The sequence below is a fragment of the Gymnogyps californianus genome, chromosome Z, assembly GCF_018139145.2.
Source record: "Gymnogyps californianus isolate 813 chromosome Z, ASM1813914v2, whole genome shotgun sequence".
Classification (NCBI taxonomy): Eukaryota; Metazoa; Chordata; class Aves; order Accipitriformes; family Cathartidae; genus Gymnogyps; species Gymnogyps californianus.
In genome coordinates, this window is record NC_059500.1 from 34,602,923 (window position 1) to 34,629,923 (window position 27,001).

At 37.3% G+C, this 27,001-nt stretch overlaps 1 protein-coding gene across 1 annotated transcript in view; it reads left to right on the top strand.

Annotated features, from left to right (window-relative positions):
• Positions 1-27,001, top strand: part of ADAMTS19 (ADAM metallopeptidase with thrombospondin type 1 motif 19) — a 150,703-nt gene that overhangs the window by 116,931 nt on the left and 6,771 nt on the right. Inside the window, exons 17-21 of the mRNA XM_050913100.1 lie at positions 3,414-3,571; positions 4,415-4,568; positions 7,427-7,562; positions 9,911-10,115; positions 12,044-12,196. Coding sequence (XP_050769057.1) covers positions 3,414-3,571; positions 4,415-4,568; positions 7,427-7,562; positions 9,911-10,115; positions 12,044-12,196 — 806 coding nt within the window. The remainder of the gene's footprint in view (positions 1-3,413; positions 3,572-4,414; positions 4,569-7,426; positions 7,563-9,910; positions 10,116-12,043; positions 12,197-27,001) is intronic.

Sequence of the window (27,001 nt, forward strand, 5' to 3'; positions counted from 1 at the left end):
CTGGTGGAACTCATGATCTTGAGGGATATGGGCCAGGTGAAGACTAAAGCCAGGACTCTGAATATTAGGAGAGCAAACTTTCAGTTGTTTAAGGAATTAGTGGATGAGACCCCCTGGGAAACTGCCCTCAGGGATAAAGAAGCAGAAAAGAGCTGGCGGCTCTTTAAGGACATTTTTCCTAGACTGCAAGAGCTCTCAATTCCCACATGTAAGAAATCAGGCAAGGAAGGCAGGAGACCAGCATGGCTGAGTAAGGACCTCCTGGTCTAACTAAAGTGTAAGAAGGAAATGCATAGGCAGTGGAACCAGGGACATATATCCTGGGAAGAATATAGGGATGCTGCTCAGATGTTTAGAGGTGGGATCAGGAAGGCTGGGGCACAGTTGGAGCTGAATTTGGCAAGAAATGCGAAGAATAATAAGGGCTTCCGCAGGTATGTTAGTCAGAAAAGGAAGATTAAAGAAAATACACACACACACAAACACAAACTGTGATAAATAAAACAGGAGAACTTATGACAACGAACATGGAGAAGGCTGAGGTACTCAACAGTTTTTTGCCTCAGTTTCAGTGATAAACACTCTTCCCACATCTCTCAAGTCCCTGAACATCAAGGCAGGGACTGGTGGAATGAAGTCCCTCCCATCATAGATCAGGTTCGAGACCATCTGAGGAACCTGAACATATACAAGTCCATGGGTGTTGATGAGATGCATCCTAGGGTCCTGAGGGAACTGGCTGATGTAGTTGCCAAGCCACTCTCAAGCATATTTGAAAAGTCATGACAGTCAGGTGAAGTCCCCAGTGACTGGAGAAAAGGGAATATTGTACCATTTTTAAAAAGGGTGATAAGGAGGACCCTGGGAACTACCGACCAGTCAGCCTTACCTCAGTTGAAATTTTCAAAAAGTTATTCAAATCTCAAGTCTTAATGTTCTTAAGATGGCTTGAAGGGAACACATGATAACCTGAATGGAAGTGAAACAGTGACTTCCTTGACAAAAAATATCAGTGAAGGTACTTTCATTTAGAATTGAATTTCAGATATTTTTTGTATTTTCTTGAGAAAAGTAAGGGTCAGTCAAAATGACATTGTTTTGGTACTTTTCTGGAGAGTATGACTAAATTTTACACAGAGCAAAAGACAAAATTCACAATTCACAAAGGTGTCAGCTTCCCTCTTATTTTAGTACAAATGCCTTTTTTCTTAACCTCTCTGTAAAGTGTGGCAATTTCAACTTAAGCAAAAGTTTCAAAGTTAATACAGTGGTGTAGTATTTTACAGTTTTCCATAGAAAACAATAAACGGATTAGTAGGCACAGATTTACCAAGTGGAGGACCAGGACCAGGGCACTGCTGCTCCCCACTGAGCACTGGGAGATGCAATAGCTGAACTGTGAAATGCTGCATCTCTATGGCTGTTTAGCCTCTTGCACCTCATTAAAATCAGAAGAGTGTATATCCCTGGTACAGTAATTAAAAAATACACTGCAGTCATCACCGTCACTTAATTGTCATTGTGATGATGGCTATTTTATGCTCTGCAGTGATACAGTTGTAATTAGCTCCCTTGTTTTAGCACTGAAATTTTGGTCTTGGTTGCAGTTGCAGTAGGTTTTCCCAGTCCGAATTTTCTTGTGTCTTTTTAGTTGTAGATGTATTGCTCAATTTGTTTTATAGCCTGAGAGAGGATACACTTGTGTGCTGAATTTTCTTCCTGTATTCCATTACTTTGTACAGGAAATCCTCCTCTATCAAAAGCTAAGCAAAGTGGGAGTATGTGTGTGGTGTGGAATAAAACTCAGTGAACTTGCTTACAATATGGGTGTGTGACAGAGTCAAGAACAGAAGCTGGACTGCCTGAATCCAAGCCTAAATTTTAGGCTTGAGGATACCCTTTCTTACTTCGCCTAACCCCAGTGGCTCAACTGAGGAATCTGAAAGCAGAAAATGCAAGATCTAGCATATTTCTGTATTCTGGGACTGGGATTCCAGTCCCCTGCACATGTCTGCATGCCATGGCACACACGTTCATTTTAAAGACAAGACAAAATGATGCAAGGTCTGCTGCTCTCCAGGGAGAGGATGCTGCTCCATCTGAGCAGCATGACCCGACTGGACCTCGGCGCTTTCGAGTACTTTTGTTTTGTTTCTCCGCTGGGAAGAGGATTGGCCCCTACAGTTTAAACACTAAATAGAACTTAATTACCATTAATAATAGAATGTTTAAACCTAAAATACCGATTTTTAAATCTTGTAAAATCACTGGTTATTTTTAGTACAGGGCTGTTCTACAGCGTTAATGGATTTTATAGTCTTAACATTTATTACACAGTGCTGCAGTGGTACACATCAGTGGTGTCTTACGCAATTGGATTTCTGCCAGTCCGTAGACCTGTTGCCATTGTTTCCCATAGAAACAAAACATAACAGTATAAATAGGAATAGGAGAGAAGATGATTACAGGAGTGACTCACATTAACTTACAACTTTGAAAAAGAAATTCTGGACAACGCTTAAACTGTTGACGTTCTCTTACAACAGTGTGATGCCAAACATGCAATTTCAATGAAGAGGAATGTGTAAAACTTCTTGTCCAGAAGGTGACTTCAAGTATATTCTACTTCACATGATTATTGAGACCTGATCTGAACAAAATAAAATAAATAAAATAAAATTACAAGTCCTTCACAGAAGAATCTATTCCGTTTACTATAGAAAACTAATGTAAAATCCTGTGTTCTCAATGTATGAAATATATCTTACCAGACTTGATGATGCTTTTGAGTATAAATCAGGCCAACAAGAGGAATGATTCAGCCAAAAAGAAGAAGCATTTCCTATTTGTTAGAAGCATCAAATTATGTGGTGAAAGTGTATAAAGTAAGTGTTTAGGTAGGGTGACAATAGTATTGTCACATTCTAACATGGAGAAAAAGGCAAATGTAGTTATTAGAGGGTAAAGAATTCTGAACTAGAATTTTTTTGAAGTTTTAGCCTAATCCCACAAATCTTGAAGAACGACTTGTGAAAATTTTGTTTCCCATGCCTTTATGAATTATAGAAATGACCACCCTGGGAACAGAGAATGGTTGCCTTTGCCTTAAATTAATTCAGTGGTCAAATTATGAATTATGCTGGAGCCTGTCAGCCTCTTCAGACATTAAAACACTGTTGTTAACTTCAAGTAATGTTAAACACACATGGTTTTGCCAAGCATTCCTTCCAGAAAGTGTTCCTGAAACATGTTCCAGTTGAAGTTCATGTATAGTAGGATCCATAAATATCTTTGCAAATGGAGTTAGGTGATTTCACCTACTTGTTAAATTATCCAAACAGGAAGTGAAAGGAGGCCCAAATCACTACTGAACAGACACCTTTTATATTGGTCTTTTTTAATATATTTTGCAGCTCTTCGAGATGCTGGAAAACAGTCAATCAATAGTGACTGGAAGATAGAGCATTCAGGAACATTCAATATTGCTGGGACCACTGTCCATTATGTTCGGAGAGGTCTCTGGGAGAAAATATCAGCCAAAGGTCCCACAACATCACCTTTACATTTACTGGTATGACAATATGGATTGGGATTTTTTACCTGATTCCTATCATATATCATATAGCATGGTAACTAACATTTTTTTCCAAGCTCCTGAAGATAATGAGATCTATGTAAGATATACCTGCTTTTATATATGTATACACACCTGCTTATATATATAGATCTGTCAGCTGACTTCTAAAAAAATGTATTTAAATCCAAGAATAATCTTTACGTTGTTGAGGCAGGATGGAAGGTCTCAGCATTCCTACGGATGTCATAAAAAGCTGATGTGCCACTTAAGGAGAGAGATTCACATTAATATCAGATGTTTTTTGTCCTGGCTGACTATAGCACAGCATCGCCATTTCAGGATTGCAATCACCAAGTTCTCCATGAAGAAGTAGAGTTTTGATGCATTTCAGTGTAGGGGAGGAAAAGTTGATAGCCACCAGAAAGAAAGAAGGAGAGATGATGAGAAAGTACTTCACAATTAAAAATCCTTCAGATGCAAGAAATTATCTGGTGTGTCTAAAATAGTTTTAAATTTCATGCATCTAGGAAAGACCTCGTCTATTTAAGAGCACTGAAATCACAGGATGTAATCATCCTCCAGATTTCTGGTGAATTGTGTTTGCTTATTTCACATGGAGAGCTTTTCAACCTTTATGTTAAGAAAAATAATTTTTCCCATTGTCTTGATTTGCATACTCTCATTAATTTCTTCTACAAAATCCATCAGGAGGGTTGAAAGGCTGTAGAGCATTAAGTCATTCTGTTGTTCTTTTCAAGATTATCTCCTCACAGTTCAGAGTTTGTCTTCCACAGTGTCTATGTACATAGGTAGGTTTTCCTTCTCTGTATCTTGCAGGTGCTGCTCTTCCATGACCAGAGCTATGGTCTACACTATGAGTACACAATCCCACTGGATCCTCTTCCTGAGAATCAGAGCTCTAAAGTACCGGAGCCTCTTTTCATGTGGACTCATTCTGGCTGGGAGGACTGTGATGCTGTATGTGGAGGAGGTAAAATAAAAGAAAAATGTACAAACACACACACACACACGTATTAAAAATGTATATGTATATACAATATGCATGTATATACACAATACATGTACGTGTGTGTCTACTGTATGCACATATATGTATATACACTGTGTGTGTATATATATATATATATCTTGATTAAGACACATGGTGTATTAATATTTAAGACTTTGATGGTCAGTGTTGTATATTTAATAGTGATATCCTCATTGCAGCTTCTATGATTCCATACAATGGTGGACATACTCCAGTCTCATGCTTCCTGATTATATTAAAAGAATAGTGATAACTCTAGGAAAAGATTCAAACTAAATAAAATAAGTAGAAAAAGATGGTAGTGAAGGGAGAAAATCTAGATTAGCAAAGCAAATTCAGGACACGGTTTCCAAGAAGAAATACAAGTACAAGAGCTAGAACAAGAATAGAAAGTTCATATGCATTCCGCTCTGTATTTGGAACTATTGAAGATAAATGATCTGTAAAAAACATTTCAAACTACAGAAAAGCTGAACTCCAGTCTCAGATCAAATATGTACAGTTAGTAACATGAGTTGAGGATGATCCAGAAACATATGGAACAAATATTACAACAGCAGATATTAGTATGCTGATGTGATATTTTTCCTATGTTTATGTTTATAAACCATAAAAAATGTGAATTTTGAAGAACAAAACACAATTATGAAAACAAATATTGGAACGTGAACAGTATTGCTGTAACAAAATCCTTTAAAACTGCTGTTTAGAAGATGGTTATTCAAATAGGTAGTTACACTGAAAAAACACTTCAGAGTTTTTTTAATGAATGCAACCTATAGAGATCTGTTCATACCTTGTGCAATTAGTCCGACTTACACTGTGAATACCGTATTGATTTTTGATACCTATCTTTCCTGCTTACAACCTTGACAGTCATGGTTGCTCTGATCAGCAGTTCTGAAAACTGCTGTGCACCTTGTGATTGAATAAGAAGGCCTGGAAACGCTTTATTTTCTCATAACAGCAGCATAAGGAACACAGTGTTCTAGCTCCTTTGACTCTGTGAACAATCCTGGTGTCATGACAGATTACTGTAGTTTCCATAAACATCCTTTTTGTGGTTTGGTAAGAAAGCTTCTTCCCTGAAGGTATTTTGTACGTGGTGCTAGTAGCATCTTCTGTTTCTTAGTAGTGCATTCGTATTCACTTGGAATATTTATGCTTTTTACAGTTTCCTGAAGTATTTTTAGACTAATTTTAATGCTATCACAATCTCTCATTATTGCCCCAAATATTTCTAAAGTTACTTATTCTATATTAATGCTTAAATAAATATTTGTTTTACTGTAATGTTTATTTATCATATTTTTCTGTTGTAACTGGCCTTCATTTTATGTTATTGTCTAAAATAGCTGAGTTAATACAAAGTTCCATAAAAGGTATTTTTACTGCAAATATTCTGAAATACAAGTGAAAGATTTTTCTTACTTTAGACAAAACCATTTCAACTGTTCTTTTAGTTCTTGGCTTAAATATGAAGCAATAATGAAATTAAAATGCTGCAGCTTGTAGCCTGTGTAAATATTTGTGTTTCAATTTTTAACATCAATATTTTGATGAATCTGATTAAAGAATGTAACAATTATCGGTAGTTTTGCTTAAACGCTTAAAATGTATGTCATGATGAAACTATTGATGAAGCCATGCGGTTTCATGCATGTTTACACATGTAACTGGTCTGCGACCTCCTGTGTTGCAGAAAAGCTTTCTTTGTGTGGGAGAGAATATGAATACACAGATGTATATGTAAATGCAGAAAGAATTGTCAAACATTTCAAATAGCGTATATGATAGATTAGTTGCATGTGCTGTCACGCACACAAGCGCTGTGTAAAACGTCAGCTGTGGTCACACATATAATGCGCATTTATAACTTAACTGCTCCATCCGCAGGCACATTTCTGACTGCTGGTAAACATTACATGCTTAAGTTTGACCCGCTCCTGCACGCACCCTGTTTGTCGGTAAACTTCCAGATAAATGGTTATGAACCTGTTTTCTACTAATTGAAGTCTTTAATTCAAAGATTGCTAGTTTTCTAAAAATTAGGCTCCAGTCTAATTACAAGTTACTGCTTGTGGTAGGTATTACGTTAAATTCTGATTTCTAACACTTCCAGCTTCAAGAGATGCCAGGCTCCAACCCACCCATCAGGGCAAAGTTTCTGTTCAGAACATGCACTAGGTCTCTGCAGGCGGTACCCAACTTCCTAAATGATTACCGTACAGATCAGGTCAGTTATGTGACCTCTTTAGTTTATGGGGAATAGTGCAGGCTCCTCTACTGAAGGTTGCATGTGCTGATTCCCTTTAGCTGAGTCCTGGCCATGCCTGCCAGTATACTGCTAAAACAGGCAGAACTACTAAGCTAGAGCAAGATGGAGAAGCAGGACTTGTCATTCCTTTCCTTATTTTATACATTAATTAACAACCATACTTTTCTATGTAATTTTTCTGCAAGCTTTTCTCAATGCTGGGGTCTCAGTGGTTGAGAAAGAAGCAATTATTCTGGTAAGACTAAGGGTTTGGCCTATGAGTAGTTACAGGAATAAAGCAGCAAAACTCTGTTGACAGTGGTGTGCAAAGATTGGATTAGAAAATCACATTGTTCCCTACAAACTTTAATATCTCTCTTAGGCTCCCTGCTAGCTTTGATTTTCTTGTACAGGTTTTACAGTTCTTTTAGCCAAACTGTACATGAAATAGCTGTATCTGATAAATACACCTTTGTCCTTCCTCTTTTAACAAAGTTGCATATTCCTGGTTTCCCCACATACCTGCTTTATTTTTTACTAGGTGAAAGAAAGACAACAGTCTCTTGCACAAAGATTATGAACAAGAATATCAGTCTTGTGGACAACAAGAAGTGCAAATATTTAACAAAACCTGAACCACAGATCCGCAAGTGCAATGAGCAGCCATGCCAGACCAGGTAATAGTGACTTGGCTAAATTAAACTGTAATATCTAGATGTAAAAATCTTAGGAGCTAAGAGAGATGACTGCCTCTGGCAATGAATGTGCAGTAAATACATACATCCAAAAGGTTATAATGCAAAATGTAGGGAAAACAGAAACACTGGCTGTTGTTTATCCTGAGTTTTAATGAAAGAGAGCCCTTAAGCACCATGCCTAAATCAATTCTTATTCAATAAAGCAGCTCATTACTTTCCTCAGGAAGTGTTCTCACAGACTGATGTCTACTAAGAGATTGAAATTTAAATGCTGTTTATATAAAGATGGATTTAATCCCATGCTTTTAATTAATGATATGTTTTAGTGTTTTGTTCAATCAAGGCTTTGCTCCTTTAAAAGCTCTCAGTAAGCTCTGGGTGCACTGAGTAGTAACTAACTAACTAACTAACTAACTGTTAATTAGGTTTTCTATATTGATGCAACTTGAAGTATAGAGAGCCTTCTCCTCGCTCCTCTCCTGCCTCTCCCATCATCCCTTTGTATGTAGATCAATAGGCAGAACTAGACTGATGGTGGAATGGCGGAAGAAGCAGGAGGAGCTTTTTTTTCTCTGAATTTCACCCCAGGAGGCAGCTGCAGCATGCAGCCTGCGCCCTGCAAAGCCCACCCCATTTGATGTCCTTGCAGCTGAGCTGGCAGCCTGCTCCTTGCACTGGCTGGCCAGGCTGGCACAGTGACCCATTTCAGAGTTTGCCATCCTGTTTCCATATGGCAGCTAAGAATTATGACTAAGGAACTCCCCAAGTATTGTGTGGACTTGGTTAAAGTATCTGCCACCTTTCAAGGGAGGGGAGAGCAGCTAGCAATAGTTGGCTAGCATCCCCAGGGGTAAGCACTGGGATAGGTCTACTGCAGTCAGCTGGAGGAGAGGTAAATGGTATTTTTAAAGAAAACAATGCAAAGTAAATAAAATGCAAATATTGTTAAAGAAAGTATGTAAAATGAACCAGAAGACATAGCTTTCTTGGAAAGGATGAAATACTGAAATTGATAAAATGCAAGGTATGATATATTTTAAGTACGACCAAACCACTGAGGTTTGGACTTCCCCAGACTAGGGCATTACACTTTGGAGGGATTATTTGTATTTCATTATATACATACTTGAGCAGATCTTTATTTTATTTTATTAACATCACTGGGCACTAAATGGATGGAAATGGAATAGTCTGATCTTTTTCTGAGGCATTGTCAACTATACATTTTCAATGTTCTGTATTTTTTCCAGCTTATTTAATGGAACATTTTAAATGTTGCTAATTGCTACTCAGAGATGCTGTGCTGAGAAATGTAGAAGGATATCATGATCCTCAATATATATCCAGTTTTTAATACAGTGTTAGTGATTATAACAAAACAAATATTGTTAGCTTTCAACAGAAATGTAACTAAAGCATACACTCGCATAACCAGCTGTTTGTTATGAGCACTTGAAGAAGTATCTTAAACTCTATTGCATTATCTTGACAGGCTGTGATTTGTAAATTGAGTCTCTAGACTGATAATAAAAAAAACTTACTTAAATGTTTTATTTTCTTACAACAAGTGCGTGACAGAAGGTTGGAACAGATCTGTTAAATCTCAGTTTCCTAAAAACTCTCCCTTGCAATCTAAGTCTCCTGGGATGCACTTGTGTACTGCATCAGTGGCAGAGCTGTTTGATTTTTAAGGGCACATGGCCATAGTCTGGAGCGACAGAACATTTGGGGAAAATTATGTTCTAGAACTATTGCTCTCCAGGTATGTGGGCTCTGCCAAGCTGCATCAGCTTTCCTTGCTGCTGTGATTTAAACCACGCGACCTGACTTAGGCCTGACCCCGATGAACATGAAGAAGTCTGAGCTTTTATACTTCCTCCAGAGCAACAAGCCTTTCACACAGGAGTGATTCTGTCTTGCAGCTGAGTATTTTCAAAGAATGCTGGACTTTATGTGCATGGCATGCACTTGACATATAGATAGTCATATAGATAGAGAATAACAGACAGGCTAATCAGTGATCTGTCATCTTTAAAATGTATGTGTATTTTGGAGCTTTTCTAATTGAAATTATAATGAGAGGAGAGTACTCTGAAAACATAGGGATGAAGGGCTGGGGAATGAAATTATATGAACATTAACACCTTATTTAATGTAAAATATGTTAGATTAATAAGTAGTCCATTAACAAAGTGAAGTTAAAAGGAGGCAGAAAATATGCAAGTATGTCTTGGGTGTGTGTACTGGTAAGCAAGAGAGTAACATGACGTGATGGTACTTTTCCCTTCCTGATTTCTTGTTACTGCATTGCCTGTATTTTTTTTTAGATGGATGATGACAGAATGGACTCCGTGTTCAAGGACATGTGGAAAAGGGACCCAGAACAGACAAGTAGCCTGCACACAGCAGCTCAGAAATGGGACCCTGATCAGAGCTAGGGAGAAGGATTGCCTTGGGCCAAAGCCCGCTTCTGCACAGCGCTGTGAAGGCCAGGACTGCATGACTGTGTGGGAGGCGGGAGTCTGGTCTGAGGTGCTGCATTTATTTATACAAATAGTCCATAGTGATTATTTATGCCTAACTATTTTCTGGGAATATGGTTTTTTCAGCAGCAAGTGGCACAGCTCAGCCTAATGATTTTCACGGTCCTCATGCAATGATTTGGCAAAAGGATCAGGGACTAGGAAAACCAGCCATGTAGAACTACTACATTTTACCTAGTTAATGTCCTGGAACAGTTTCTTTTGGCCCGTTTTCAAGCACGTATAATCAAGTATGTCCTGACCGTAGTAGTGGGTAACTAGGGGTAAATGGAATTAAGGCCATCACTTACCAGCTACCAGACCTTGGGTTCAGAGTGAGAACATCTCTGACATACTTTTGTACCAAGGGATGTTGATCAGCAGATGATTGCTGCCATTCTGCTTCAGAGAGGCTATGAGGGGAGCTGCTTGCAAAGAAGGACATTTCCTTCCCTTCCTCCCTCTTTTCACCTCTTTTTCCAGGAACAGCACAAGCAGTGGGTAAAAGGGCTTGTAAATAACACAATTTTGTGTACATTGCATCCTGAAGCATTGCTGTAGAATGTAATTATTATTCAAAAAGCTTTATTAATTTAAGATCTTTGAATATGCATGTCCATTTGGCTTTCTTCTTCTTCTAAAAAGCTATACTACTTCTAAAAGTAATTGACTGTGGAGGAAGAAGGGTGTTGTTATCACTGCCATCTGGACAAGCTGAAGGGGTTATTTGGAGCGCCTCCCTCCGTTGGAAAAGCAAAGGCAATTCTGATTGCCTCCCATACCAGAAGCTGTGCTATGGGTCCCTCCGGGTTCAAAATACAAATAGCAGCTTCTGAATGTGGGTGCAGTCCCTTCTTTGGGCTCTTCTGCTCAGCAGCACCCCTTGATCCCCAAGCAAGAAAGAGCTAAGACTTAGGGAATGTTTTCAAAGATGAAAAGCAGAAGCTAAGGTAGAGATAAGAGAAGTAAATAGCAGCAGTTCCTGGTTGGGTACACAAAGGTTTATAATGCAAGGGCTGGTTGTGAGAAGAATCGTATTCACTTACAGAGGTGCGAGAAAGAAACCCAGATTGTTTAGTTGGTTTGTTTTACTTGAGAGATGAGAAATAAGTGAGCATGTTTTTGTTGGAAGCAATAAATATATTTTGAAGAGTGAGGTGTTTCCCGTGGCCGTTCCTACTATCACCATTATATTGGAAGCTAGCCATTACTGCTTCCTGCACTTATAATCAGCTTGGCAAAGGAGAGTTTTGGTCTGCAAGCAGTGGGATGATCAAAAGCAGTGATAATATTTTGAGAAGGAAATGGCATAATTTTTGGCAGTGTAAGTGGGAAAGGTGGAAAAAAACATAGATTAAGACCTTCTGTGCAACTTGAAGAGAGTTTTCACATGCTGTATATGCAGTGACTTTGAATTTTCAAATTCAGTCTGGATTCTTGCATAGTTTTAGAATATTTACTTTTCCATTTTAACTTTTTCCCTCCCCAAAAAGGTCTATTAGACACCAGCAGAGTTTTTCTGAAGTTGCTTTGTATCTTATTCTTATGAACATTATTTAGATTTTCTTTCATTCTATTTCCTTTCATTCATAGAACAAAAATTGCCTAATATTTTCAATATAACATTTTGTATGCACTCCATCATAACTTTTCAGATGTTTTCTTATCCAAAAGCCTAGTTTTTCCTTAAGCAAATAATTTTTGATCTAATTGTATATTTTTAGCTGAAAATGCAACGATTATCATTCTGCCCAAAAGGAAGTTTTGTTCATTTGTTAGTTTTTAACAAATCCGGTGTCTATGCAATTGAAGATTGGAAGTCAGGAAATCACTGAAGTCTTGAAATATTTATGTTAGCCTGGCAGAAGTCATTAGAAGGGGATAAAATGGGGTAACTATGACTTTTGTAGAAACCTGAAAAACATCTTTTTCCAACAGTGCTCTGTAAAGTGTGGTAAGGGAGTACGGCATCGGACTGTGAGGTGCACCAATCCCCGCAAGAAATGTGTTTTGTCCACAAGACCTAAAGAAGCGGAGGACTGTGAGGACTATTCCAAATGCTATGTCTGGAGAATGGGAGACTGGTCTAAGGTGAGGCATCCTTGATAATAGTGCCCCACAGCATAATACATTTTGCAAGCTGAGTTCTTTGTAAGAATTGCTTTTATCAGAAGTGTAGGAGTCTCCCAGCTGAGGGAATAATAAGGCTACAGAAAAAAAACCCAACCCAAAACATGTAGTCACACTGCAACCACAGTACAAATAAAAATCAGAAATATGAAGAAAGCACGAGATGAATCTTCAATATCATGCAAATCTGGTGTAAATTTACTGTTGTCAGTAGGCAGGCAAACAACTACAGAAACTGCAGCTCACTCCAGCCTCACAGTTTGCACATTTCATTAACTTGTGTTTGCACATTTTATTTGTGTTTCCAATAAGTTACACGTTCCAGCCTTATAAGGAAGCACCTTTAGCCTCTTAAATTTCCACATAGACCACTTAATATCTAGGAAGCATCTATTACTGTCTATTCTGAACACTCGATGTAGCTGTCAGTACTTTATTTCCTTGGCATATGGGTTTTGATTTCAGAGAGGTACATAAGCATAGGCCAAACTATAACAGAAAATATTGGTTAGATCTGTGATTGAGTGTGTTATTGGACTGGGACCTTGAACATCTGATACAGTTTTGAATATCCCAAACATGTTGAAATACTAAAATTGAACCTTGTCAAGGTTTTCTCTTGCCATATCACAGACCACACTTTAGCAGAGAGATTGTAATCTTTTTTTTTTTCCTTGCTTCTTTTCATAACTTTACACACCACAGTTCTACTTTCAGTGCCTAACATTATTGCAGCAGTTTTTAACTTGCTTGTATGGAGAAGTATTTAATGTATTTTTAGTTGTCTTTCATGTGATGTAACAGCTGGAAACAAGGACTAAAGCCAGCAGTGTATGACTAGCCAGCCTTCCAAGAATTAGCTGCAAGTACTTTGTGGGCAACTAGCGTTTCACAGAATTCTGCTTGGGAGCTCCCATTTTATGATGATGGGGTACAAATTGTCACTATCACATTACTATTTATTCCATTTTCTATACTTTTTTTTACATTTAAAGGATAAAGGATAGTGTCAAATGATTTTTTTTTTTAATAGTGGTGATCATTTAAAATATTTGGAAATATTTTGGAACAGCCTCACAAAAACTAGAAGATAACCCCCCTACCTCAGTTACTTCAAAAGCACAAAGTAGTATAACCATTAATTTTTTAAACAACAGAAGCAGCTAACCTTCAGTAGCAAGGTTACTTTTACAAGAAGATGTGTCTGGCAATAAAGTTTAGTATTTGCATTCCCATACCACAGAACTGCAGTAAAAACCTGCATCATTTAGCACTAGCACCAGCAGGGAGTAGACTATGGAGAAATTACCATCTGCTTTCTTAGTTGAAGCAGTCATTCAAATTGGGGTTGCTGAGGCTATGTGGGGATGCTCAGACAGTTACACTGTGTTCCCAGTGCCCTCTGGAGAAAAGAAGAGCTTTATTCTCTAATTCAGTACTTTTCACAAACATCCATGTCATAGATGAATGTACAAGACCTTACTTCTTCCTGTTTAAAATTTACTGACATCTTGTATGTTCTGCTTTCCTCCTACAGTCAAAGCTGTAACACTGTCACCTAAATTGTACTTTAAACTTCAAAATTAAGAGATGAGGAAATATTTCATATGGAACTGACACAACCTTTTGAACAGTTAACATACAGCCTGACTGTGACTTGTGCAGCTGAGTTTTTCCAAGATTTATACCAAAAAGTAGATACTTTAATTTCTCTACAGAGACATGAGTTCAATTTAAAATATACTTGGATTTCCTTTTTTTTCCCTGTTACTGTTCTGTTCCATTGCTAGAGTACATAGCAACATGAAGTCATGGCATACATGTTAATATGTCTACAATGGGGTAAACAAGTGGGAAGCTCAGATAAATGTTAATCTTTGCTCACTGTTTATTTCTAACTCAGAGGTTCAGTGCAGCCTTCTCTGTTCACTGTTTTTACTCTTTAGGATTGTTCTTGACATTGACAGAAGGCTGTTCCTTTGAGTAGAGCCAAGTTCCCCCAAGCTAATGCCAAGACTTGGCTTGAAAAATTTAAATGACGCTTCTCACACATTGAAACAAGAGGCTTAATGTGATCCTTATTGGCTTTGCTGCTCCCCTTGAACTCCTAAAGCATAATTTTAAATGAAGCTTAAATTGCACTATTACTGAAAAGATAATGTTATTAATAATCATAGTAGTGCTGTAATGGAGATAATTTGTTTTAGAGGTACAGTCACATAGAGATCAAATAATTCTTCCGCTGAATGTTTTAACAATAATACCAAGATCAAAGAAAATTTGACCAAAATTGCAAGTTGCAATAGGTCAATAAACACATCAATCCTTCTAAAACTCTGACTTAATTTAAAAGTATGCTGTATAACCTGGTCTGTATGCAGCATTACACTCCATAATAGCTCTTAAGTCAGCAAGGTGGGTCAATATGCTAAACATTGCTGTTCTTAACATCAGTTGGGCTCTGTGCCTGCCCTCGTGAGGAAAATCAGTATGATGAGAAAGTAAAGAACAAAGGCTCAAACTGAGCTTCTGGAGCCAGCACCTAGCAACATTACCAATTACACTGTCTTTTCCCAGTGAATGCCATCCTTGGAATACCATACTTAACAATGTAAAAGTTACCTTCAGATGAGGAAAGCTCATAGCTCATAGCTACTATAGCGCCAGTTAGGGCGAGGCGTAGCTCAGTCTTATTAGCAGCAGTGTCCTTTACTAAGCTGCCCATTGCCACCCATTTCAAGGCTATACAAGGACAGGGTCATGCTCAGAGGAATTCATCATCTAAGGATAAACAAGTAGGCAGGGGAGAGGTGAAATGAAATGCATATGAACTGCACGTTTACACATCTACCTGGTTTACTAGAGAAGTTCACATCATTGTAGAAGTCATTCTCCAAAAAAGACTTAAATGTCAACAGCATAGGGTGTTCGAAGGGCAGGTCTAGGGTACTTTACTTTGTGTAGGAAGCTGTGTATATTTTTTTTGCTATTATCTAGAATCTTCAGGACATTGGTGGAATAAATGAAGCATGAGAGGCAGGATGAATTTTGGAAGGGAGAAGAATTTGGAGAGTGGGTTTTGAAAATAATAATTAAAACCTTAAGTTTGATATGATATTGTACCAGAAACTTTTGGAGAGATTCAGCGGGGGATAATAGGATCAAAACACTGGACAACAGAGTAGAATTTAGAAGCAGCCATTTATAAGATGAAGAAATATAAAGTATGTGTGTATAGGAGACCAGAGAAGATAATATAATACAAGTTCTAAAAAGGCATTTGGCTATGGAAGCTGGAAAGAGAAGCTTTCAGTAGAAGCTAAAGAAGCAGTAGCAGCAGAATTTCTAAATAGCATCTATGTGTTAGACCAGAGATGCAGAGGAGTCAAACACGACATCTGGGGTAATGGTCCCAATGGTTGGGATGGAGTTCACTTTGTCTATAGCCTGAAGAAGCAAAAACGAGGAACAAAGGTTAATCTGCTAAATTTTTTCCAGTGAGTCTGAAAGGACATCTGAAGCAACTGCTTGGTTTTTACACCGAGTCCCAGAATTCATGGCCTATTCCAAATTGTTTATTTAAGACAGTACATGCAGTGCCCTCTAGAAAGTGTGTGTGTGTATCGGGGGGAAGTCAAGCCTCCAGCTGTTGCGGGGAGATAGAGTGAACCCAACAGGTCACAGAGAGATCACCCAATTGAGTGGTACAAAAAGCAGCTGTCAGTGATGAGGATTGCTTCTCTTCTGTCCCAATCAAAGAACATGTGAAAATGGAGAGAGGAAAAAAAACAAATTCTTTTTTTGCCAACTATTCAACAGCATGGGACATTCAACCTTTAAACTGTGTGCTTAAACATTTCAACAACCCCTAAATTTCCATAGCAAATAGACTCAACTGATTTTGTCTCCTTCAATCAAAAAAAATAGAATTTGGACAATATTAACGTTACAGTTTTACTGACAAGGTAATTAGCCTTGGTTTTATTCTTTGGATTCCCATCCAAAATTGTTAGCTCTTTTAGATTCCGGGAACGGAACAGTGCTGACCATGAGTCAAAATATGACACTATTAATAGATTTATGGACAAAGAAATTATGTGACTTTTGTGAAATAATAGAAGTCAAAATAATACTGGCATCATGTTAATAACTTTTATATTGACTTAATTATACAGTTAGTTTCCAGCAAATGAGGTATGTCTTTGTTTCAGAAATGAAGTATGAGCAAATATGTGGAAGATGTCAATATAATGAAATGAGAGTGGGGAGGTTTTTGTACATTTCTAACCAATCCTGTAATATTAACATCATTTGTTTCAGATAAAGTTTTTTTTATAGATCAATATACTACAGTATTTTGCCTGGAGTGAATGTAATGTCATGTTAGTTTCTAGAAAAACAGAACAAGACCACCCTTAGTAACAGGCAAAAGCACTGATAAGACTGGAAAGGATTTTAAAAGTAGACATTACCCATTTTGCACACACACAAAATCACACATAAATGGGAAATTCTGGTATCTGTATCACACTTAGATCTACTGGGACATCTTTGCTGTTTTTCTGCTACAAGCCTCTTGAGGGTAAGCAAAGTTTTTTGGAATGCCAAACTGGAATCAAAAGGTAATTATCAGTGGATGTTGTGTTGTCTCTTGAATTGCATTAGCTGTAAGTGAGGTTATATTAGAAAAAAGTTAAGTTGTGGTACATCAATAGTTCCCATCAGCATTGAGCCTTGCTAGGCCCCATAGAAAAACAAAGCAAGAACAAACAAGAACAAAAGAAGCTTACAGTTCCTGCTGAAAGATGCTTGCGGTCTTATCTGACATGTGACATGGCAGGGGGAGAACTATATAATCAAATAGATAATGAAAAGGAAAAGAAAGAAAAAAACATTTTAAATCCTTCAAGAAGTAAACAACTGGGTGCCCACAATGACCTTCTCATGGAGAACAAGAGATGGTGTAATGCAAAAAGAAGGGGAACAGATGGAAAAAACCAACCCTCATAGCTAAAAGAGGATGCCTGGAAGATGGCAGCATGTAGCAGAGGCAAATACAGCCCCATGCTTAAGCATGTCCGTACAGCCACAGTCTTGTTGCATGATGTACAGCATGCTGCGGGGTGTCATCTGAAAGAGTGGTATGGGGAAAGAGGATATTCATTTACACAGCCACTGTTGTTGCCTGTCTGAGAAAGAAAAGGGTAACATAAATGAGTTCAGCGATTGTATGAAATTGCTTTGGACTGTGTTGATTTTAAAGAGTGATCTTCAGGGGTGCATGCTGAGATGTATGCTAGGGACACAAATCAGTAGTGAAAAGGTTGACTTCTAAGTCACCTTCATAAATATTAACAGTTAGAGGAAATCTAGGAAATTCCAAAAGAAAGAGATCTGAAATGTACCTGAACAAGCTGGGGTTTTCTTACTCCCTGGTAGTAGAAGTAAAATGATAAAAATGCTGCTAAAATAGATAATTGAGAACTTTATAAATAAATAACGTTTTCTTCCATGTATGCCCAGCAATATTTCAGAATTAAATATTGTCAATATTAGTATGCAGTCATAGACTTTGAACCTCAGGGCATCTTGACAAATTTTCTGAGCGCTCCTTCCAGCCATATCCTCTGTGGTTCTACCTGCAGCCTGAAACCATAGCTATAAACAAAGCAGTCCAGCTGGTATTTGCCTTATCAGTGTTTGACACTTCTTAAAATTGACAGGTACAATTGACTGGACGCTGGCTTACTAGTGTGAGAAAGATGTGTCTATATCATCAAAGCAGACTTTTATTTCTAGTGAAGCAGAAATCGCTGTGTCAGTTGGCATGAATTTTAAAAAACTTTTCACTATACAATGTAGCCCATTTTATCTTAAGTTGAACAGACTATAGGTATCCATGCTGTGCACATGATCTCCATTTTGCTGTTTTCTGTTGTTGGACAACTAACTGTCCCTTTACCTTCTGTAATTACCTTCTGTACTGGCAGCTTGTCTAGCTGTTTATTGAATTGCTGATTTGGCAATCTGGCATTGCCCAAAAGGGTAGACAGCTGCGATAGATATTTTAGTGGTATACTGGATTCAGAGATCCAGGGCATCCACTGAGCTTTGTGATCTGACACCTTTCTTTCCATACAAATGACTGTGTTGTTTGAAGAAATTACTCTTCCTACAGCCTTACGCAAAAGTGACAGTGTGGGTGTTTGGCAGCCTGAAAAGTGCTGATATTGTCTGTTAGCATTAATGGCCCTTTTCAGCTGTGATGAACAGAGTCATAATCTGGAGTCCAAAAACTGCATATATCAGATTTCCAAAATGCTGATTTATAACTTTTTTTTTGTAATTTTAAAAATTGTCTTTGAATATACACAATGAGGTAAAAAATTTGAATGTCTGGAATGGTAAGGATATTTTTCAAGCATTCTTTAAAATTAAAAATTAATTGCTTCAGCTCCCAAAAATTAAGCTGAAATGTTTTCATAAGAAGTGGATTGGTCAAACAAGATGCTGTCAACTGGATAAGTTCTTGGAATGGGTTTTTTTGGACCAACTAGGTGATAGGCTTCTTGAAATTTTAGAGAGTAATACAAAGGTATGGCTTCAGGGAGAAAGTTTGGTTAAACTGTTAAGCATCATCGCATTTACTGAACATCTTCACAAAGAGAAAATCATACATGTACATTTGTATTGCAACATTAAACTTTGATACTGGATCTTATTTTTAAAAAGGAGATGGGGATTACCTTCAAGGGAAAAAAATTGAATTAGAAACTAGAAAATCAGAATTAGAAAAAAAACCCCACACCTTAGCTATAATTATTAGAGGTAGAAGTACAAGTAGGATGCCTTTGAATAACTGTTAAGTGTTTCTACTACAGAGAAGATAGCAGGAACCCACTTGCTTGTGCTGAGGCTTGCTCAGTGCTGTCTTTCAACATTTGGACGTTGTGATGTCTTGGAGAAAACAAGGCCAGAGGAAGGAGACAAGTTCACACCTAGCAGGAGATGTGTCATGCAGCTACAAAGGCAGAAGTCACAGAGGATAGCAGCAGCAGCTTCCCATCACCTCCTTTGCCGCTGCTGCTGTCTTCCAGGCCATTCTAGTGCAGTCTAGATCGGGCCAAATACCAATTCTCAAACTTTTCTGGTTGTGAGCCTTATAGTGCCAGGCCAGGCATTAGTGCTGCAGGGGACTTACATATGCACACATATGCATATAAACATAGATTTAAATAAAGAAAAACATTATTGGAAATGGCTGAATAGAAGCAATGTCCTATATTCAGGACTTCGCTATGTGCTTTCCCAGAAATGCCTACCAATTTTTGTTGAGGGCTGCTGGGATCTTTGAACAATGAGTCTTCTGGAAGGCTTATGCATAATTCAGTGGGTAGATAAATGGTGCTTTACCAGTGAAATCTTTAACACTCTGCTACACAACCATTACAATGCAGAACTTTATAGCCCAACTAGCAGGATTTGTATCCCAGAGTACTCTTCTGACTGAGGAAGAGTAGTAACACTGAACATCCCTTCAGTGTCCTTGTGCTGACACTAATTCTTGCTTAATCAGGCTCGGTCTAAAAAGATTATTCTCAACAAAATTTTATAAGATAGGGACTACACTAACCATCAGAATTTCAGTGTCCCAAGGAGCTATGCTGAATTTATGTGCAAAAAATACCATCACATAACATCACAAGTAAGAAAGGAGCTAATGGAATTAGAAGTCACAGTCGAATGGCAAAGGTGGGGACAAGACAAACAAGAGCAGCAACTTCTGTTTTATCTTCTCAGAATTTCACTTAAATGTTGTGTATGTACAGCCCATTCTACGTAAGGATCTCCAGTCTCTTTACAATAACTGATGATATACCTGAGTCTACATTGTAAACACTGCAGTTTGTCTGACTTTTCATGGCTGGTCCCACAGTTTGGAGGAGAACACCAGTGCCCTGACATTTTCAACCACATACTTTGTTTATCTTTTCAGCGTAGGCTTTTGCTACATGTTCATTACTCTAACTCCTGTCTTAATGTTCTCTCTTGCTTTTGCTTAGTGATATACATTGGGCAGTCACTTCGTCAATCTGTTCATGATAACGCCTAGATTTTTTCTCTGATAGCTGACAAATTCCAAAGATGTCAACATGTGCAGGAAAATTCAATTACTCAGTCCAGTGCTGAGTCCCAGTCCAGCAGGCATTCTTTTGCCTGGTGTATCTCCATCTCTAAGATCATCTCTGTCTTTACAAATGTTTTCCTCAGCATCTCTGACTGTATCATCTGCCAACGTGCAACTCATTTAGCCAGTTCACTTGGGTTTTGTTAGAATTTAGGTAATCCTTCTGCTCTTGTGGGATCTCACTGATTTTTGTGTGTTGGAAACTTTTTTCTTTCATGCATTTTTTTATCCTATCTTTCATGCAGTTAATGTAGATAATACTGCTTCAGGTGTTCATTCTTGCGATAAACTTGATCTTCTATGAAGTCCTCATTTTGTCACAAAAGTATTATTGTTTATTTTTTGTTGTTTTGTTTTAGTCTGTGTGTTTATCACCTTTTACTGTTTTCTAGTAGCTTGTAACTAGTTACAAGCTGAAAATACTTTAAAATTATAATTAATAACTAATTCTTGAAAATTTCTTTTGAAATATTTGTTTCAAATTAAAGTCTGTGATTTCTGACTGGCAAGACAGAATAAGAATAGCTACTTAACATTATTCATTTACCAGTTTTAAAGAATTACAGGCAATATTACATATTTTTAAATACTGTAAGAAAGATTTACTTTTATGCTTTATCTGTGCTGTTTTGGACATGTTTAATCTCCAGAGTTCCCTCATCTAATCTTGCCATGAATACTTCCAATAATGTTGACATAAAACAGAGTTCACCCAAAAGTAATGATTCTTTGGTAAGTTTATCACAGGATCACAACAGCTCATGTCAACATTGTCTATCTCCTGGCCCTCTGACAGCTCCCTCAGGACAGTCATGCTTTTGGGTGACCTCATCACACATAATGGAAGTGTTACACTCCAGTATGGTTTTCCTACTAATAAAGCAGTTAGAATAATTTTCTAGAAATCCATTTTCTTCCAGTGAAGAATGTGTTTAGACATTTTGAAGAGAAAATTAACCAGTGGAAGTTTTATTGACAGTTGTAAGTTGTTCTTCTACTTAATTTTCTTTGATTCTCTTTTAAGGTTTTTATTTCAACAGTAGTGACCTGTATGTAGGATCATGGTATTTCAACTAAAAAAAAAGTCCGTAGGGTTCAGTTTCCTCATAAACTCTCAATTTGTTGTGGGTTTTTTTCCAATATCTTTCATATCCATTTAGCTGAGTTACCTGCTATCACTTCAGATCTTCATGACTTAAAATTTGGTAGATATAGTGAATGGAAGTAAAGTCATTGTTAGAGATGAGCTCTTTCATTTACTTGTAATACGACTGGAAAAACTTGAGAGTGCTACGTAGCGTGATGCTATTTAAAGGCAAATAATTTTATGTGGTACAAAACAGCTTTTTGACATGTTTCTTTGATTTCTGAAAAGTAAATAGATAAAATAGTAGAAATTTTGAAGAGAAAGGGGTTTCTTGGAGGTTTTTTCCCCTATTTTTTTCCCATTAAGGACATTTCCTTTATGTCCTTAATGGGTTCTTTGAATTGTCTTTTCATTAGAAATGCCATAATCCTTTAATTACATTTTTGTGCTGATAAGCTATGCTTTTCCCTGGAAGGTTTTCTACAGAGCAACAGGCCAGCGTTGTGATATATGCTAACATTAAATTATATACTCAAAGGCTAATATTTCAAATTCTTTTTAAGAGTTCATTTTCATCAGTCCAGAATGACATACTCCAGCTAATGTCAATGGAAAGATAAAGGTAATTATGAGGTCGTCAAATCTAACTGCTTCCAGATTCTTGTTTGCATGTTTGATAGTTATAATCAATGGAGAGTCATCTTCTGCCAAAATACCATGCAGTGATATCTCAGATATGAAAGTGTGAGATATAATAGTGTCTTATTCATCACTAAGCACTAATGGCAGTAATATATACAGTATGCCATATAAAGGATTTTTTATAAAGTGTTGGCAGTATAATCTTGAGTCTAATCCACAAAGTGTGAATCCTCTTACAGAGTTACGAGTTGCATCTGTACAACCAGTTTTATCACATGGCTCTAACAAATAATTGTCTCCTCCTGGTTTCGTTGCTGATATACTTTAAAAGTAACATACAGCCTTAGGCAAACCTTTAGTATCTTTAGAATTGATAAAATATCCATAACGACATTGAAAACAAGCCATAGTTCTATAAAAGTGCTGTTGACTGGAGTTGTTTGTTTCCTTGACTAGTGGGTAAAGATCCTAAAGAAATGGTGCTCATGTGGTTTGCTTTCACTTCCCTCATCTCAGAATATCACAACCGTCACAGATCTATTTTATCAAAAAAATTAAGTTGAATATTTGGTTTCAGCTTTGTATCTGTATTGCCTTTAGAAACTGTGAGGGAGAAATACAATTTACAGAACTGGGAAAATAAAAGTTAAGGCTTCACATCACTGAGAAGCATGGAAATAATTTTATGATTGCCTTATAGAACTATAAATTATAATGGTCTTCAGTCAATTTAGAGAGTATATCACATTTAAGCTTAAGCAGGGATACACATTTTGCCAGGCACCTTTACCTGAAAAAAAGAGGTAATAATGTGGTGGTGAAACTGTTGGCTTGAGCTTTGGACCAATTGCCTAACTCCTTTTTATTTAATAGAAAAGTCAAGATTGCCCTGCAATTTAAAAAATGTTCTTTGAGGATATATTTGTATATTATCAATAAGTCTGAACATCTCTGCTTTTTACTGTAGAGTACTGCAGCCATGTAGAATGCTGATGTGTAATTAATCATTTGTCAGCATTCACCAACTTATTTTTTGTAAAATCCACCAGTGTTCTGATGTCAAATCCTACTTAATAATGTCTCTAAGGTCCTAAATAAGAATAAAGAACTGATTTTTCAGATGGAGGTATGCTTAAAATGCTCTTAAAACTTGAATGTGTTTTTGTATTAAATATAGATCTATAGCAAGTATAAATACAAAATTGAAAATGATGTGAAAGTAAAGCACATCTGGAGCATATAGAGAAACATGGCTTCCTATATCTGTTACGGTATTACAGGTTTTGTCCATGCTTGGACATAGATCATTAATGATGAAAGAAATATGCTGATACCTTCCTTGATTTGGGGGGGAAATGAGAGGCTGTAATACAGTCTGTTGTTTTTATGGATCAGGACTCCAGGTTGTCATACATGGAATTTTTGCAGCTTAATGCTGAAGTTTAGTCTTCACTTTGAAGTTTTCAGGAACTTTTATCTTAGGTTTGGGTTTTTTTAAATAATACAATCATAATCAGATTTCTGTTTGTGGAGGAAAGGAAAATCTTCATGATAAAGGCTTTTAAGTCAGTATAAAGCTGGTAGAAGAATCCACCAGCAAAAAATACCCTTCTCTTTTGCTCTTTTTCTGGTTCCAGAGGGATCCAAATCTATCCTATGTGCCACATTAGAAAACTCTTTAGTCTTACAAGAAATTTTCCCTTCAAAATTCAAGGGTCTTCTACCTGTTCCTTGCATAGTCCGCTAAGAAGTATATTGCGGCATCAGCCTTCCCTGAGCTTGAGGAGATTCTTACCCTACCAGTACTTCTATAAGCGGGCTTCCTAAATGAACTAGTAACTCTAACTGTCCTAACAAAAAAACCTAGTTTCATTGGGACAATCAAGATTTTTAAATCATGAAGTGAGTGACTGTGTTTCATTAGTTCATCCAAGAAAGAAATTGGGGAACTGAACCTGGGTGTCAAATATAGATAAAGAATTTGCTAGTTCCGAGCTGAGTCCAGCAAGTCTCTTAAGACTGACGCCTATCAAACCCCACTATTGATTCAGAGTAAATGATATTCTCAAGTACAGATTTTTGTATATTGTCCTAGAAAAAATGATTTGTTTTTTGTTTTTCATTAATAATCATATTACACCAAATTCTACATGGTTTTCCTCAACCAAATTTTACTTGTAAACTTTCAGTTGCTTCTTGTCTTGTTACCAAAGGCAGTTTCACATCGTCCACCAAACAACTGAATTGTTCTGCATGGGAAGCTAACAAGGATTTTAAAAAAAAGAAAAGAAAGAGAAAAGAAAGGTCCAGATTCTTGAGATGAGGTTATGAGGGTTTTCTTCATAGGAACCCTATCTCTAGCCCCAGTTACCAAAGGTGAGCTGGGGCTCTGCCTGTCTTACTTTAAAATCTTATCTCTTTTGAACAGTTATCCAGTACTAATTCTTCCACCAGAAAGAAGAGCTAGAAAGGAAAATGAGGGAGGAAAAAGAAGGGGGGGGGGGGGGGGGGGGGGGGGGGGGGGGGGGGGGGGAGAAGGGGGAGAGAAAAGAAAAATAAATAAGGACAACTCAAACTTGCTAAACTTAGGAGAGACCAACAGCAGAATTTTTTCAGCTAAACTTAGCACAAGTTCTGAATTTTAAATTTGGCATTCACATACTGAGGTGTTGGGTGTGTCAGAAATGAGAGAGGCAGAAAGACCTTCCTGGAAATGATGCATGGGAGAACTCAGACTCCATCTTATGTCTGGATCCATTAGTCCCTCTTTTTGTATTAGTTAGACTATTCACAAATGCCTGTATAAAAAAAAAAATAGTGCCTAAATAAACTGCAGATTATTTGCTTTATTTAAGTAGCCTTTAAGAATATTGCTAAACTCAGTATAAAGTCTTTGTTGAAAACAAATGCACCACTTTATCTACTACCTGCCTTCAAAAGCAAACTTCACAAAAATACAAGATACACGAAAAGATTGCAAGCATGTCAGCAAATATGAATCCTGTTGCTAAAGCCTGATTGCTTGCTGTCCTTGTTTCACACTCACTTTATGAAAAGGTTGAAACCGCTTAAATGCTGGAACTGATGAACGTATACATAAATGATTAGGAATGCTCTGCTAATAATTTCCAGTAGAACTCATCACTGAGTTTCCTTATGAGCACATCGCTCTCCACTTTGAATGCTACTTAGACTTGTAAAAAGCTTTTATTGAACAATCCATTTGTTCTTGAAAATAAATTGTCCAAGTCAATTGTGTTAATATTGTCACAGATCGGGTTTTTCATTGTGGATTGTATCAGCCTCTGCAGTGATTGCCGTTGTCTTGGCAGAAAGATGCATTTTGACCGTTACAGTCTGCCAGTGACAATTTTTCCCTTAATTTAGGAATTCCTACTTCTTATGAAGGCCAGCTGGAAGCAGCTAACGCATTACAGCACCTTCCTCAGCTGTTGGCCTTGGGAATATGTATTCTCTCCAGAATATGTATCTTTGGCAGGGAACAGAAAGAAGGAATCTTGGGTAACGGGTGTGCATGCCAAGTGTAAGGATTGTTATATTTAACACCTAGGTTTCTGTCCTTGAAATTATGTCTAAAAGAAGTTCAAAAGTAGGACAAAATTCAAACAGGGTGGGTAGATTTTATATGAAAGAAAGAAAAACTTTCAAAAAAAAATAGCTGTTAACTATATTTATCCAGGATTTTTTTGTAATCTTTAACAGGAATGTTTTACATGTCTTGCTGCGTGAACGGTTTTACAGTACCTTTAGGACTGTGTCCAAAATGCACAGATTAACAGCCACATAAAAAACCTCTGGCTGCGTATTAGAACATTTAGTCTAACCCTACAAACACAGTTGTCCTACGAGAATTTTTGCTAATCAGCTACATACCCTTAAAGTGTAGGTCATCTGAACAGTCAGAAGTAAAATGGTAATTAACCACCACAAAAATAAAGTATAGCATGTGCAAGAGTGACATTTGGGAGGTGGAGAGGGTGGGAGGAAGAGCTACAGAAAAGTATTCTTCATTCACTAGTAATAAAAGCTGCGGGTTGAAATTAATCTGACATCTGCTGAATTGATGCAAGTTGCAACAGATTTTTTTTGGAGCGGGCATTTTCTGTAAATATATATGTAAGCTTTATATTTTTATATATATTTATATATAAAATTATGGAAAAGACAAGCAATTTTGACAGATAGATTGCTTTCTGATTAAATTCACTGCTTAATATGTAAAAGTGAAAGTATTTTTTGTTTCCTGTAAGTTGAAAGCTTTGTTACAGTTTTAAACATGGAAACTCCAGAAGCTATGCAGCTTTAGCTACATACCACAAGCGCTACCTAAAATGTGACAGCTGCATATCCAGTGAGAGGTATTTGCCTCAGGTTGAATATTTTCAGTGAGAGAAATCCAAAAGTGAGGCAACTTTAGGAGACAGTTTTGGAAGAGTCTGCTTCAGCTAGAATGTACATGTGCATATGCAGTAAAATGAGTATCAAAATGAGGGTCAGAGCTGTTGCTCTGAGTTGTATCTAGCTGGTTTGCAGAAGTTGCGGTGTCTCCTAGTGAAATTGGACAAAGACCATACCTTTGCAGCGTAAAAAAGAAAAATATTATGGATGCCTTTTATCCTCCACTATTCAGTGGCTGCTCTCAGTTATACCAGCAATTGGCTGGTGTGTATGCAGCACAAATTTGGGTTTAAGACCACTTCATGCAAACAGAAATCTCACTGTTTGTCTGTGTAGCTAGCAAATGCACTACTAAATGCAATACCTGAAGTGTGTTTTCCCTATTTCATACTACTTCTTATGACTTTGAATGTGAGATAATATAGATATG